General features: G+C 40.9%; 1 protein-coding gene across 5 annotated transcripts in view; it reads right to left on the reverse strand.

The window, feature by feature from the left end:
• Positions 1 to 17298, reverse strand: part of Hspb11 (heat shock protein family B (small) member 11) — a 26378-nt gene continuing 9080 nt past the window's right edge. For 4 of the 5 annotated variants that reach the window (XM_032900935.1, XM_032900926.1, XM_032900944.1 and 1 more), the window contains 4 exons: positions 6732 to 6838; positions 5114 to 5182; positions 2112 to 2155; positions 3 to 214 (listed from right to left, as the gene is read on the reverse strand). In XM_032900935.1, the coding sequence (XP_032756826.1) occupies positions 101 to 214; positions 2112 to 2155; positions 5114 to 5182; positions 6732 to 6838 (334 nt within the window). In that variant the 3' untranslated portion in view covers positions 3 to 100. Of the gene's footprint in view, positions 215 to 2111; positions 2156 to 5113; positions 5183 to 6731; positions 6839 to 17298 lie in introns of all 5 variants that reach the window. The other variant, XM_032900917.1, reaches the window with a different exon arrangement.

Here is a 17298-nt window from a genome sequence, read left to right on the forward strand (position 1 = left end):
CAGAGTGATACAAATCTATTTAATAGTAAACATATCAAAGATAGCTTTGTGTTTCAATAAATATATTCTAAAAGTAGTTCAGAGCATGCTGTTGTAATCACTAAGGAAGACTTGAGACTGTCAGTCCCTCTGCAGAAATGCTGTGCACAGATGCAAAATGATCAAACGCTGAGACAATAATGAATCTCAAGAAAGTGGCGTAGCCATCTCGTGCCTGTAAGAGAAAAAGAAATCAATAAGGATGCATTTAGCAATCCTAGCAAACTATTAGAAGCATTTGGCAGAATGCATGCTTTGATGAAGAGTAACTTTTCTAACATGTAACTAGATAGAAGGCAAGGGTGTTCAGAAGGCAAGCTAGCGTCCTCACAGTTGTCGGAAAGTGATTCAGCACACTGTCTGTCACTCTTGGTTTTGGGAAAAACTGAGAGGACTAAAAGTTACAAATGTCCATTTCTGACCAACTGTTTTACAAGTGTCTTTGTAAATGTCTTTGTCATGCTAACCAGTTCTGTTGGTTAATAATGATACACTACCCTAAAGCATGACTACACTCTCACATTTATATAACTTCCCTGGAAAGCAATTTGGCAAGATACACAAAAAGCTATAAAATGTTTATATTCCTGTCTTGAGTAAGTCCATCCTGTGGAATTTATTTCTAGACAAATTGAAAAAGGTGGAGGCCACACTGTGCACAGCATGTGCTGATTAATATCCACTGTGAATCACTGAGATGACAGAGCATACAGTAGCTTAAATATGTGTAAACAAGTAAACGGTGCCATAAAACATAATTATAAGGCTTGGGATATAATATTAAGTTTAAAAAGATGATATAAGTTTTCTATACTTTTTGTTGTGCTACCTGAGGTTTATGGTCAGCAGCTAGAAGGACAAACAGAGTCAGTCAACTATCAGAAGTAAACGTGTGAGTATTTTGCCTTACCACTTTTCAAATGTTCTATAACTCTCCCCAGCAAGTCCTTAACATAATACCAAAGAATGCAGAAGCAATTTAGTATAATTAATCTTTCTTTCTTTCTTTCTTTCTTTCTTTCTTTCTTTCTTTCTTTCTTTCTTTCTTTCTTTCTGTCTCTCTCTGTCTCTCTCTCTGTCTCTCTCTCTCTCTCTCTCTCTCTCTCTCTCTTTCTTTTCTTTTCTTTTTTTTTTTTTTTTGATATTATTGGCCTCCCAAATTTCTGGAGGAACTTATGTGGGAGAAAAATGAATTGTGGGGTTCAAACAATTCCGGTAGAGTTTCTAGTGTGTGAGCGTGTGAGAGTGTGTATGTATACCAGCAAACCCCAAAGACCTTGCCTCCCAGCAAGGTTACAGTTTGTGACAAAGACAAACTCAAGTCTTAACATTTGCACTATAAGTGGACTTAGCTCTCTGCTCCTGGAAGTGCAAAGCCACAAACCTGGCAGGTAAGAAACCATTCAAAATGTCATGAAGAAGAGCTGTATACCAACACTGGCAGCTAAACGCACTTGGAGAATTGTACCAGGACCCGATTGTCTAAAACTAGGGCGTGACAAACTGGCAGAGACAGAGACTCCTGATGAAGCGGCAGCTTCCCTGTCAGTGGGCGTTCATTCCACTTGACAAGCAGAGCCCAGTGGAATGCTGTCAGAAAACCTCTGGTTCTCGTTCCACTTCAGCTCTCGGGCTTATTTGTTCTGATCCTATGCTCTACTTCCCCTCATCTAAACCTCTCTTGTCCTTTCACGCCTAATTACCACCCAACTCTGACAGCTCAACCCCCTTTGAGTCCTATTCTAAACAGAATCAAATAAACAGCGTAACCAAATACTTAAAAAATGAATCACTGACCAAATAAAACAAACAAATAAATTCAATTCTGTCTTATCCATGCAGCCTCTTTCTCCAGGATTAGGTTGTTTTTGTTTTTTTGTTGTTTTTAAAGAACCTAATTAATAATATATTTAGCTTATAATATTATTGAGGATAATCTCTAATGGTTGAATAGGCAAAGAACTGCTAATATCACAAGGTTCTTCATCATGAATAATTCATACTAGGAAACCTTAAAATCTCAATTGGGCTCACTGGAGACAATCTTATCTCTATAAAGTATATACACTTACCATAATTTCTTCATTTTGAAGCTGCCCCTCTGTGTGTACTAAATCTAAAGCATAAATTTAAGAGAAATAGGTTAAGGCTCAAACATCTGAAGAAAGCCATGGAAATTGGTGCCAGCAAATGTGATTATTTGGCAAACTATAAGTTAAAGCTAGATTTAAATGAATTATTATCTGGGGGTTGAAATCTGATAAGACATTTGGCTTAAAGGTTTTAAAAAATGAGCTATAAAATACCTCCAGTGATTATAAATAAGACAATGCAAATGTAAATTATACTAAAGAAATATTACTAAAGAAATTACACTAGAGAATAAAGTAAGAAATAGATAAAATGCAGAAAGTCCTCTATTTTAAAACATGATTTCTTTATTTATTATATGTATACAAGTGCTCTATTGCATGCACATCTGCATGCCAAAAAAGGACATCAGATCTCACATAGATGACTGTAAATTACCATGTGGTTGCTGAGAATTGAACTCTGGACTTTTTGAAGAGCAGCTGGTGACCCAAGCTCCTCCTTTTTATTGATCAAGCTCCTTACAGACTTTTATGTAAGAACCCATTTTCCTACATGAAAATTTCACCTGTGACATGATCTCTTCTTATACCCAAGTTTAATAATGTACTATTTGCATAATGGTAGGCTGGATTAGTTTATTTAGCCATGAATTACTTTGAGTATACTTTCCAAAACAAGAATTATTTAGTTAATATAATATCTTTTTAAAAATTGTTTATTTATTTACATTTCAAATGTTGTCCCCCTTCCCACTTTCCCCTCTGCAAATCCCCCATCTCCTCCCCCTCCCCCTGTCTCTATGAGGGTGCTCTCCCACCCACCCACTTTGGCCTCACCTCCCTACCATCCCCCTATGCTGGGGCATCAAGCCTTCACAGGATCAAGGGCCTTTCCTCCCATTGATGCCTGACAAGGCCATCCTCTGCTACATATGCAGCTGGAGCCATGGGTCCCTCCATGTGGACTCTGTGGTTGGTGGTTTAGTCCCTGCGAGCTCTGGGGGATTCAGTTAGTTCTTCCTATAGGGTTTTAATTCCCTTCAGCTCTTTCAGTCCTTCTCCTAACTCTTCCACTGGGGTCCCCATGCTCAGTCTGATGGTTAGCTACGAGCATCTGAATCTGTATTGGTCAGGTGCTGGCAGTGCCTCTCAGGGGACAGCTGTATCAGGTTCCCGTCAGCAAGCACTTCTTGGCAGCAGCAATAGTGTCTGGGTTTGGTGTCTGCAGATGGGATGGATCCCTATGTGGGGCAGTCTCTGGATGGCCTTTCCTTCAGTCTCTGCTTCACTCTGTCTCTGTATTTCCTGGGTGTATCAGAACTCCTAGGGATCAAGCTGCCTCTGGGTGTGATTTGGGGGTGGAGGGCTTTGTAGCACAGGGTCCACTCCTGGGGTGCAAATGCAAACCAGAAGGCAATAATACCTTTTGATATTAATTTGTATCAAATAATACACAGAATTTCAAAAACTAGCCAGCACCAAAGGGGAACTCTTTGGGCAGTAAGATTCTGGAGCCATTTTCCTGCTTCCTAATGTTTTCCTTAGATAATACAAACCATTTCCCCTGCTTTCCCATGCCTTCTCTAGTCATGTTTTCTGCTTCTAGGCTGGTATGATGGTACACACCCGAAATCCCAGCACTCAGGAGACTGAGACAGAGGATAGATTATAAGTTCCAGACCAGCCTAGGCTACATACAGAATAAAAACCTGTATAAAAAGCAGTAGTGGAGGCTGGGGAGGGGGGGGACTGCAGAGACGGCTCTGTAGTTAGGAGCACTGACTGTTTTCCTAGAGGACTTGGTTCAGTTCCTAGAACTCACATAGCAGTTCGCAACTCTCTGTAACTCCAGTCCCGGGGGGTCTGATACCTACCTTCCGGCCTCTGCAGGCCCCAGGCATGAATGTGGTGCATAGATATACATACAGACAAAACATCCATGCACACTAAAATCTAAATTTCAGTTGTTTTTCCTATAATACGGTTATATTCTCTTTCTTAGATATTTGCTATTTAAGTCTATGTCACAGCAAGTAGAAATCAATACCCACTTCTTGGTCTAAGAAGTGTGCTGAAGGGGTTGGGGATTTAGTTCAGCGGTAGAGCGCTGGGTTCGGTCCCCAGCTCCAAATAAAAAAGAAAAAAGAAAAAAAAAAAAAAAAGAAGTGTGCTGAAATAAGAAATCAATTATAAACCAATCCTCCCCACCTCATTCATATTCCATGTCACTGGCTACTCTCAGATTCTAGACTTTTCCGGGGTTGCATGTAATATGCGGGCTTACTTCTTGTTGTTCTCCTTGGAAGGCAGTAGGTTCAACTGAACCTGCTGGGTTCTGGAAGCTTGGCCTGTCCCTCTGGCATCAAATTTATTGATCTACATTTGCCTGGTTCACTGGGTTTATATTTTCTTTTCTTCTTATAGCTTTATACCTTTTTGTTGTTCTCCTGTTCTCACAGGATTTGCTAAGAACAGGAAATAGACACATGAAGTAATTGTGTGTGTTCATGCTTAACTGGAGGACAGTGGTTATTAAAGATTTTTTTTTTTTGAAATAGGGACTCATTATGTAGTGATTGCCAGCCTAGAATGATCTATGTAGATTAAGCTGCCCTCAAACTCCTGGGCCTGAGGACATGTACCACCATACCCAGCTCAGCTGATATTTAAACGTTATTATTAATCCAGAAGAAAAGGTACGAAGCTAATATTTGTTTGCTTGTCATATATAAGCCACTAGCTCACAAAAGCCTTAAATGTGTCATCTCTGTTTTTTATAAGAAGCCTAAAATTTTGAAAATGTTGCTACATAAATAGTGTGTCGAGGACTGAACAAATTTGTGTTTTTCTAGGCCTTAAGTGTGTTAAAGAATCATTAAAGTTCCCTGTTATTTACCAAAATGCAGCTGGACTGCTAGCATAAAGGCAGAGACCAGGCATTCACCCACTCCCTCACGTTCACTGGAGACATGAATACACACCTTTTTCAACCCACTGCTCAAAATCCAATGGCTCTTTAGATGTGGTCTTTTCAATCCTCAAAGTCCGCACTAGCATTATAAATAAACAGAATAAATACAAATGTTAATTAGCTACTTAATTCTATATTGTTGTGTCTGTGCTTCTTTTCTCCACTGCCCTTGTCTGCCATGGACTGTGGGGGACAACACAAAGTACTGGCACCAGGAATCCTGGAAGCTGTGACTTTTCCCATAAATCCTATAGTAAAGCACAACCCTCTATAGTGGTAGCCCTGTTACTATTTATAACTACAGAGAACAAATCTAGTAGTGCTTTTCTGAGTCCTGTTATTATCTGCAGTATTTGTATACTGGTGGGGATACTAGTAATCATGTCCTAAGTCTTTACGGAGAACACGCCTTGAGTCAGGCATATTTGTTCATTCTCTCTTGGCTGAAGTCTTTATGAGGAAGGTATTAACCTACTTTCCTGATGAGGACACAGGCTTTACAGAAGTCAGGAAAGGTGTCCAGTAAACTAGAGCTAGTAAATGCCAGAACAGGAGTTTACACACAAAGCCTGTCTAGGGTCTCCATAAGGAATGACAAGCATAGCACGCATGCACCTTCCTTCTGCACAGGGTTTTCGCCAGTGTCCCCACATGACCTCCAGAACCATCCTTCCCTCCTGTCCTACTCTGGAGGACATGACTCCTACAAATCATACTTTCTAGACTAATTTACCAATTCAATTGTCTTTGGGGATGGCCAGTGGCAGGCACCAGAAGATTGGAGGGCAGAGAAGTGAGACCAAGATATTTTATCTACCCTCTGTCCTGCTTCATGCCATGCCTTTGATGGTCCTTTCCCTTCAAGACTGTAGCTCCTGCTAGCCAGGCCAGCTAGTACATTCCCTGACCCTCCCCCTCCCCTTCCTCTCTCCCTCCCCTTCCTCTCTCCCTCCCCTCCCCTCCCCTCCTCCCCAGGGCTCTGGTAACACTTTCCTTTTCTTGTCTCAGGACTCAGTGGCTCCCTGCTGTAGCTGGTTTCTGAGGGCCCCATTATCCCTTATTCATTCCTGCAGCCCAGGCCAGAATTTTATAAGTAGATCTATTAATAAAGGCTCTTCATTTGAAACATCTGGGACCTATTCTGTTTCCTGCCATGATTCTGATACACTTTATCACAGACGGGACTTTATGTTCCAAGGGGAGATTCCACTCCTAATCCCCAGAAAATGTCATTAGCAATGGAAGAATCAGAACTATCTAATGGGAATAATCGGGGTTATCAGATTTACAGCAAGAATCTGAGAACTACAGGCTAAATGAACCTAGGACGAGGATGACATAGAACTCAGTATTTGGGCAAGCCAGCTTCTTACATTCCTAATAGTCTTCTGCCAAAGACATTCACACAGCAAGCTGCATGGAAATTATGATGTGCTTTGGAAGGGTTTGCAACTTAGGAGACTAATTGTGCTGAAGGCAGTTAACTCAGACTCCCCACCCTCCCATTGCAGTAATAAAACTGGGTCCCATGCTGTAAGGAAAAACTAGTCTTCTGCCAAAAGTTTACATGTGTCCTCTGCCTACAGAAAATTAAAGGATAATAAAAAATTAATGTGTGATTTGCTTACCCAAGTAACTCTGAATCACAAGCTTTTCAATCTTTATGTGTTTGTGGAAACAAATAATGAACTCCTGGGGAAACATGCCTGTGGTGGTCCAAAAGGTTTCTGGATTCCTAGTGTTAATTTTAAAGGAGGAAAGGGAATAGACAGATATAAAAATATAATCATAATGTTATAATGAATAAATATTAAAAACAGCTACTGTTTTATCTTATAATCCTTTTCTAATATACTTCTGCCTATAATCTCAACTTTAGTACTTTCTTAAACTGACATACTTTCTAAAATGCTGAAAGAGAACTGATGTCACTCCCACTCCAGCAGTCCCTAGTAACTATCAACCCAACCACTTTCGTCCCACCATTAAAGTATATTGTCTCCCATTACGACATCACCCATCCCTGCTGCCACGGCCAGCTGCTTGCAACTCTCAAACACATCATGCAGACGCACGCTTCCATACCTACATTAATGAGTTCTCTTGACCCCAAAGTCCTTCTTCCTTTTGTGTAGTTTATGGTTCCTTCTCTAACTGCAGCAGATGAGAGTCACATCCTCGGTGTTCTGCTTGCTTTATAATGTTTGTGCCCACTCTTTGTTTTTATGTCCCTAAGGGCTCAGACACTTGCCTTTCTCTATTTTTATGTCCCTAATAGCTATTATAGTGGGGGACTCACAGTATATAAACAATGTTTGCTGAAAAAACTGAAGTTTCAAGTATCTCATGATTCACTATAGTGACCAATACCCCCAAGGAGGATACAGAACAGTCCCATGAGTCCAGAAATTCTCTTATCTTTCTTCCAGACAATTTCCATATCCCTTAGCCAATAACTACTTTATTTCCATCACAATAGGCAGTCCATTCCTTGCAGTTCTTTTCTTCTTTCGGTCCGGGAGAGCGACCTGGGGCCTTGTATGTGCTACGCAAGGGCTGACTGCTGAGCTACACCCTTAGCTCGTTCTCTTTTTGTTTCATTTTCTTTTTTTGCACGGTATCACTACATTGCTCCAGCAGGCCTCGACTTGCTGTATATCTGAGGATGACCTTGAGATCTCTGTGCTCCTGCTTCTCCATCTCTCTAACTCCCAGGTCACACGTGTGCTCCACTACACTCAATCTTACATCATTGGGAACTGAACCTGGGCTTCATACATTTAGGCAAGTATCTACCAATTAAGCTACATCTCCAGCCTTAGTAAGTGAAATTTAATTTTTTTTACTTCCAACTAAAACACAGCAAAACTATTGCATTTACTTCCCACTTTATTAGTTTCTCCACCTCCTTATTCTCTTTTGAATTAGGGGCTACGGCAGGTCTCACTACGTAGCCCCGCTTGGCCTTTATCCTCTTACCTCAGCTTGTCAAGGGGTCAGGTTATAGGCTTTTACCATTATGACCATTTTTGCTTTTGTTTTTGTAAATTCTTTGAGGTTTTCTATGAAAATAGCCACAGAATCTGTGAACAGAGAGTTTTACTGTGTTTCTCACCTCTCTACCTTTTATATCTCTGCTTATCTGACCATACTCGGAAGATCTCCAGAAGACAGAACGAGAGCTTTTCTAGTCTTAGGGTAAGGTATTTCCCGTTTTACCACTGAGCTGAAAAGGTTTTGTGTGTCTTTATCAGACTGGGGGACCCTCTTCTCTTAGGTAGCTGAGAGCAAATGCCAAGATAAACAATGAATTTTCATGCACATAGCCCAGGCTACCCCCACGCTCATTGTGTAGCCAAGACTGGCCTTGAGCTTCTGACTGTGCCCTTACCTCCCTACTGCTGGGCTCACAGGCATGAGCTCGTTCTACTAACACTGTGAGGTATTACAAGTGCAGCCTGTGTTCCTATGGTTTTATGAACATATAAGTCTTCTACTCCCAGGGTAAACTACATGTTTTAGACTCATCCTTTGGGCTTTCGTGCTTTTGTTTTTGTTTGGTTAAGACAGGTTCTTGCTACGAAGATCATCAGGCTGGCCTCAGCCTGAAATTCACGATACTCCTGCCTCAGCCTCTGCAGCGTGGGTATTACAAGAATGGGCTACAATGCCCAACTTAATTTAAAATATTTCGTTAAAAATTTTTAATTGACTTTCAGAAAGAACACTAGTTTTAAATATTTCTTACTATGCTCTGTCTGGTTTTGATGATGGGGTGCTAGCGTAACACTCGGTGGGCAATCTCTCCCTCCCCTCTGAGGAGGATTAACTTCAGGCAGCCTCGAGCATGGTAGGCAAGCACTCTGTCACTGAGCTCTGCTTCAGCTTTGTTTGTTTTTATAAGGATTTGTTAGATATTGATGTTTCTTCTCTGAGTGCTTGATAGTTTTGGTAGTGGGTAGGAGTCTGTTCAGGTTTTCTACTTCACTTTGTGTCATTTACATTTTTAAAAAAATTTATGTGTATAGGTGTTTTCCTACGTGTATATCTGGAGGTCAGAGGAGGACATCAGATTACTGGAACTGGAGTTACAAACTGATTTGAGTTGCCACATGAGTGCTAGGAATTGAACCAGGGTCCACTAGAACAGCCAGTGCACTTGACGGCTGAGCCATCATCTCTCCAACCCAATCGTGTGCTATTTCTACAGTCTAAGTGACCTGAGGATTTGCCCCTTTCCTCTTAAATTGCTAAATTAGCTTAGTTTTGTTATTTATAATGCAATGGCTATTCTCTTAGACTCTCTATCAATAGTTTCTCTCTTTTTAGTATTGGATATTTACACATTCTGTGCATGTGCTTGCTTGTTGAATCAGGCTCTATGTGTGGCTATGCTGGCCCTGAGCTTAGGACTCTCCCGCCTCCCCTGAGAACTAGGACTACAGACTGGAGCTGGAGGTCATACTCAGGGCTTCGTGGATGCTAAGCAGCAGTTCACCGCCTGACCCCAGCCCAGTCCTATTTTCCACTTTCCTTCGATTTAATTTGCCCCTCTTTCTAGATTCCCAAGTTGAAACTTAATGTTGCTTTTTTCCCCCTCTTTTTGAGACAGGGCCTCACTGTGTGGCTCTGAGTACTGAGATTGCAGCTGTGAACCACCATTCCCAGCTAAGAACATTCTCTTCATGATTTCAGTTTTCTCAGATTGGTGGGACCTCGTCAGGGAAATTTGGGGAAATTCAATGTGTACTTGTTTGATATGCCACCACTGATGCCAGTATTTCAGGTCAATTAATCACAAAAACAGACAGCGCTGTGCATATCATCTGAATCTTTACTGGCCCATGTGCTCTAGCTTTATTGAGAGGAGAGTGTTAAATATCCAACTGTAGGTTCCTTTCACCTTTCAGCTTTGCCCTTATATACTTTAAAAAATTGATTATTAGGTCTCAGATGTATAGAAATATAACTTTCTAAGTAACTGACCTAAGAGTACAAAAATATCCTTTATTCCTAGTAATCTTCTGTCTTATCCTCTACTTTATTATGAATATAATTAAGCCTCTTTCAAATGTAGAGTTGGTGGGGAAGATCATTTCTCACTCACTTTCCACCTATTGACATGTTAAATTTTTTGATTATAGTTTCTTTTTTGTGTGTATATAGACTTAGATGTGCAACCCATGGTACATTTGGGAAGAGGACGGCAAGGAACAACTTTTAGGAGTCACTGTTCCCTCCCTGTGTGGGTCTCAAGTCACTATACTTGGTGGCAAGTACCTTATGTACTGAGCCTTCTCACTGCCCCGTGCAGGGTTTTTTGTTTTAAAGGCAGTTAGCATTTAATTAATGCACGTGGCTTCAAGCCATCAGGACACAGAAACCCCCAACACCCTTAATCTCCTTAGCTCCTTTTCTGAAGCGTTTGGCTTTCACGATGACAGGCTGCTTAGGGAACTTTCTCTTCCCCAGAACTGTGTGGTATCAGGATCATACTACATCAGTGATTGGGATAGTGCCAGTCTTATTCTGGCAGTGGTAACCAACTTACTGACCAACGTCCACCGTTTATCCAGGTTGATGGCTGGGCAGAGCTCTGGTTCTTCTTTAAGTGGAAGTGTGTAGTACTAACTCCCCCAAAGTCACCTGGATGGAATTTGTCACAGATGACCCTGTGGTGATGCATGTTATCAGTTACCCTGACCTCCTGGCTGCTTTAATGCTGACTGATACATAAAGCCATGGCCATGAAGTTTCTGGAACTTCTTCAGTCTGAGTGGCATAGCAACAATCAAAAAGAAAATTGTTGGTTTTTTAAAGACAGGTTTTCACCGTTCATCTCTGCTGGCCTGGAACTCACAAAGATCAACCTGCCTCTACCTCCCAACCACTGGGACTAAAAGTTTGCAGAGCCACCACCATGCACCACCACCCCCGCTTCTTAAGAGGGGTCTTGTTACGTAGCTCAAGCTAGCCTCAAACTTTTGGTCCTCTTGCCTCAGGCTCTCGAGTAGGAGGATGACATCATCACGACACCAGGCTGGCTCTTTCTGCTGTTTATTTTTAAAAGTGTGATAGTGGTTACTCCCAAAGTAACTATAGAAGAACCTCATGGGACTGGGGAGATGGTCAGTGGCTAAAGTTCTTACCATGGCAGCAAGGGAGACAGAGTTTGGCTCTCTAGAACTATCAATGCCAGGTAGACACAGTAGCTTTCCTAGAATCCAGCCTAGGAAGGCAGAAACAAAGGATGCCCAGACCAAGCTGACTGGCAAGACCAGCCGAATCATTGGTGAGCTCTGTATTTTACTGAGGAACCCTGCTTCAGTGAATAAGGTGGGAACAACTAATAGAGGAAGATTCCAGATATCAATCTCAGGCCTACACACACACACACACACACACACACACACACACACACACTCATGTACACTATCTTAGTTACTTTTTAATTGCCGTGATAGAACACCATAGCCAGGACAATATATAAAAAAACAAAATTGGAGACGCACAGTTCCAGAGGTTTAGCTATTACCACATGTCAGGGAACACGGCAGCAGACAGTCATGCCTGGTGCTGAAGCAGATGAGCTTCCATTCTTGGCAGCAAAGAGCTATCTAGCAGGTGTGAGTTTTGAACCCTCAAAGCTCACCCTCAGCAACACACCTCCATTACCAAGGCCACACCTCCCAATTCTTCCCAACTGGGGACCCAGTGTTCAAATATATGAGCTCATGAGGGCCGTTCTTATTCAAACCACCACATACACAATACACACCAACAAGTGAAAAAGTAGAAAAGGGGAGAGAGAGCTTTGTGATCGTCAGATCACCCAGAACTTCATGTCTATGCTATTGTAATATATTTTACATACAATTAATCTCACAATATAGTGGTTTAAATCATAAAGTGATTAGCTATCTCTCAAAGAAACTCAGAAAAATATAGTCATTTACACTTATCCAGATATTTACTATTTCTAGTACATTTCATATAGGTTTGAGTTTTTCCCTGGTATTAGACCTCTTCAAATCACAAAGTTCATTGAATATTTTCTGCCATGCAGGTAACAAATAAATACCTTTCCTTTGGAAGTATGTTTTAGTAAGAGAAAGAATTCCGGGTTGACAGTTTTTACGTGTTTGATTCTCCAGTTCAGCATCTGTCAGACACTCTACTGCTGAAGCGCTCTCTCTAGTAAGCAGGCCTGCTGTCACCAGCACTGCCGTGCTTCAGCAAACGCAATTCTTCTCCTCCAGCTGTTTAAACATTCTTCTCTTTTTCAGTGTTTCCTGGGACATAGTCGTTCTATTTATCCAGTTTGGGGTTTCCTGAGTTTTTAGATCTGTAAATTGATGCTTTATTTCTCTTTATATTGAATTTCCTTATTGTCTATATTATTATTACTGTCATTGCTACTATTATTAGTGTGTGTGTGTGTGTGTGTGTGTGTGTGTGTGTGTGTGTGTGTGTGTAAGAGAGAGGGGGGTATTATTGCGAACAGTGGCCCTTAAGTGGAGGTCAGAGGGCAACTTCTCAGGACTCAGTTGTCTCCTTCTACTGTGCATTCTGGCATTCACACTCATGTAGTCAGGCTTGAGCAGCATGTGCTTTACCTGCAGAGTCATCTCGCCAGCCCTAAGCTGGCATTTTTAAGTAAAATTAGAAAAGTAGAAACAATGTCTCTCAACTTAAGAATGCATAAATACTATATGCTCTATCAACATATTTGAACATTTGACAATAAGAAAAATAGTAGTAATATGGAGCTGGAGAGATGGTTCATTGGTTAAGAGCACTGAGTGCTCTTCCAGTGGTCCTGAGTTCAATTCCCAGCAACCACATGGTGGCTCACAACCATCTGAAATTGGATCTGATGTCCTCTTCTGGGGTGTCTGAAGACAGCTAGAGTGTACTTATATATAATAAATGAATAAATAAATCTAAAAAAAATAGTAATATGTACTACGAGACAGAGCAACCTTAAATCATGTAAGTGGAAGGAGCCTCACAACAGTGCACATGCTCTGTGTGGTGTGTGGCTCATGCTACGATGGGAGGATCCTGCCAAGTCCAAGTCAGTCAGATTTCCACCAAGAGTTGCCGGCCAGTCAGCTCCACACTTAGACTTTGCCATAAAAACACAAAAAAGGGGGGCTGGAGAGATGGCTCAGAAATTAAGAGTACTGACTATTCTTGCAAAGGACCAGAGTTCAATTCCCAGAACCTACATGATGGCTCACAACCATCTATGACTACAGTGCTGGGGGATCTGACACTATCTTCTGGCCTCTGTGGATACCAGGCACATATGGAGTATACAAGAAAAGCATCCATACTCTTGGTTAAAAAATCAAAACAATAAACAACAAACACTGAGACAGGCATGGAGATACACATCTATAACTCTAGCATTTGGAAGGCTAAGGCAGGAGGATTGCTGTGGGTTTGAGGCTGGCCTGGGCTACACAGTAAATTGCTTCAATTACTGACATCCTATTCTTTAAAAAGCTCAAACCACAACATATATGATTCTATGTATATGATTCACTACAGTATGCAACCCGTACTTGCAAACAGGGCCACTTCTTTTTCAGAGCATGGGGTGGATGAAGACTTCCTGGGCACTGGGCCCAGATCACATGTGTGCAATGATCTACCACTGCAGTCCTACAGTTTTTTTAACATCTGAAACATCTTGCAGATGCCTAGGCTGGCCTCCGGCTTTGATGAACCACTCCTGTCTCAGCGTTCCAAATGCTGGGGTTCCCGGTGTGAGATCTCACACCTAGCTTTGTTGTTTTCTCTGTGGAGTTCCTTTCCTCCCTTTTCACTGGCACACTAGTACGGAGGACAAAGGTGGGGTCAAGGGGAAATAAACATTCTCTTTAACCCCTCTTTCTAGCCAAGTGTAATCTCCAGACTTGGGGAACAGAGGCAGAAAGACCAGGAGCTGCAGGTCGTCTTTGGCTATATAGTGAGTGGTTCTGCATCAGCCTGACTACATGAGACTATCTCAAAATAACAACACAGACGAATGGTAACAAAAGACAGAACAACTAACTTCTAAGGAAACTTAAGGTATGCAGCTGGAGCTGTGGGAATAAACTTACAGCACCATTTTCTCCAAGTAACTCTGCAGCTGTTTCCATTGATATAAAACAATCTCTGAGCAGAAAACAATTTTAACGCCTATACAAAGCCTGTTTCTTTTGCCAGAACTACAGAGATTAAAACTCTCTGAGGCTGAATAGACAGCTGAGCAGTTAAGAGAACTGATCTCTCATTCAGAGGACCTAGGTTCAGTCCCAGTACCCACACAACAGCTCACAATTTCCTACAACTCAAACTTCAGGGGATCTGATGCTCTCCTCCAACCTCCATGGGCACCAGGCATGTACAGGACACACATTCATACATGCAGAAAACACACGCAAATAACTTTTTTAATTAAAGGCTTTAGAAAGGGAGGAGATAAACTGATCTTACCTTAGAAAAATGATTTATCTCCTATTAAAGCGAAGGGTATTTCTGGAAAGATCTCTATTCTAAATGAACAACTTAAAGACAATTTTCTGCAGTTCTGTGTATATATGTACATTAATTTTTCTATACCAAGTTGTTGGGATAAATAACTATTACTTGACTTTCACAGGAACTATGACACAGGCAAAAGCAGGTATTAAGTTTTTGATCCAAGCCTTACATTTGTGTTATCATATAGAACCCTTAATTGAGAGCTAGAAAACACACATGTTAATTGATTCTATCATTGGTTTATCTGTGTGATTTTTTTTTAACAAACTATTTTACCTTTGGTACTCTTTTTGTTAATCTTTAAAATAGGTTGAAACACTTTTTTTGTATGTTTTTGAAGACAGGGTTTCTCTGTGTCGCCTTGGCTGTCCTGGAACTCACTCCATAGACCAGGCTGTCTAAGAACTCAGAGATCTACATGCCTCTGCCTCCCAAGTACTGAGATTGTCCAGCCAAAAATACTTTTTAAAAAAAGTTTACTTACTGTATTTATGCATATGTGTATGAGTCCATGTGCACACGTGTGTGTTTATGCTACTTGTATGCAGGTGGCCACAGTGGTCAGAAGAGGATCTTCTGGAGTTACAGGTTGTAGCCATCGAATGTGGATGCTGAGAACAAAACTCTAGTTTTCTCCAAGAGCAGCAAGCACTCTAAACTTGAGACATCTCTTTAGTCTGTTCTCCTTGCTTTTTTCTAGACAGTGTCTCATTATACAGTCCAGACTAGCCTTGAATTCAAGGCAATTCTCCTCCTGCCTCAGTCTCCCATTACAGTAAGATTATAGGTATGAAACACCATGCCCAATTGAAAACAGTTTTTATATATGCTTACTACTTCCTACATTGTAAAAGCTCTAAACAAATTTGCAGTCACATATACATGTGTGTGCACATACATATATATATGTGTGCATGCATATAAATTACACTTGTGTGCTTTTTAACATTAGCCAAGTTTTACAAATATTTGACATCTAAATCAACCTAGTCAACAAATGTTCAAGATTCTAGAGTCAAAGGTAAGCAAAACACAGGCTGATTTCTAAGAATTCACAACCAAGAGAGGACTTAATATTACAGATAATCAATTACAAAAAAAGAAACAGAAAGGTCAAATCACACAATTTCATTATAGGGACTAAAACCAAATGCTCCCGGAGTGTAGCAAAGCCATGAGGTGATCCCACCTGAGGGAAAAGGTGTGAGGAAGGAGCAGCAACCGACCTTGATTGTTGAGGCCTTGTCCGAGCACAATAAAATATGGAGACTTATAACAGCTTCTTCTTACAACTGGCTCTGCCTCAATAATTAAAACTAGTGTTTAATGTGCATACCTATCTTCTCCAAGTCTAAAATAAGGATAACCTAATAAATCCTTTCAGCTCTAAAGTAATATGATTCTACCAGTCAGGTGTGGTTATGTACACAAATCAAAAGATTTTAAGAATAAGCTTGTTTATTTAAAAGAGGTGTTGTCAGTCTAGAGAAGTACTGGATGCTCTCCCAGAAAACCCAGAAGCCACACAGTGGCTGACAATGGTCTGAAACTCCAGTCAAGGGGATCTGACATCCTCTTCTGGCCTTTCCAGGTACTGAACACATCTGCACAGCCATATGTGTAGGCAAAATCCACATATAAAATTTAAAAATAAACAAAAGTGGTGTGCTCTCCATTGGCCACTTTTCTTGGAATGACAGGTCTGAGAATACTACTTACCTCTCCCTAGAATGTGCTCTAGCCCTGGCCCCGGGATTGGAATGAAGCACACAACACAGGCAGGGCAAGAAGTGAGGCATTCAGCTTAGCAAAGATGCTGCTTAGACCAGCAAGCAAGCAAACAGTCCGTAGGAAGTGACAATGTTTATATATTTATATTTTAAAGAAAAATCAGAATTAAGCCAAAACCAGATATTAAATTTTACTCTTCCATAAAATGAAGTTGCTGTCTTGGTTTTTTTGTTTTGTTTTGGTTTGGGTTTTTTGTCTCGGTAAAACACCTTTTAAAACTGATTCATGGGCTGAAGAGATGGCTCAGCAGTTAAGAGCACTGTCTGCTCTTGTAGAGGACCTGGCTTTGGTTCCCAGCACCCACATGGCAGTTCACAACCATCTGTGACTCTAGTTCTAGGGGATATGGAATCCTCTGTCCTTGGGTACTGCACACATATGGTACACATACATACATATGAGCAAAGCACCAGCATACATAAGATGAAAATAAATAAATCTTAGACCACTCATGGGCAACTATTTGCATAGTAGCAATGGCAGAACACAACTCTAATCCTGGACTCTGAGACAGGAGAATTTGAGTTTAAGACAAATCTAGGTTACACAGTAAGGCCCTATCTTAGAAAACTCAAATCACAACAAATACGAAGAAAGATAATGGTAGAGTACTTGTCTACCATGGAGGGCCCTGGGTCTCATTTCCAGCACTGCGAAAAAGAATACAAATTTTAAAATTGGACCTATTTGCACAAGGGATCAGTCAAAAAATTACTAAGGATAAAAAAATGTACTCACAATCCAATTAGTTCAATAATGACTGTGCAAATAGATACAAGAAGTCATCTAGTTCACTAAATATTTATTAAACTACTCAATAGTGTCAGTTTAGTTATGAAATTGGGCCCCAGTACTTGAGGGGCTCCC

This window comes from Rattus rattus, chromosome 1, assembly GCF_011064425.1.
Source record: "Rattus rattus isolate New Zealand chromosome 1, Rrattus_CSIRO_v1, whole genome shotgun sequence".
Taxonomy (NCBI): Eukaryota; Metazoa; Chordata; class Mammalia; order Rodentia; family Muridae; genus Rattus; species Rattus rattus.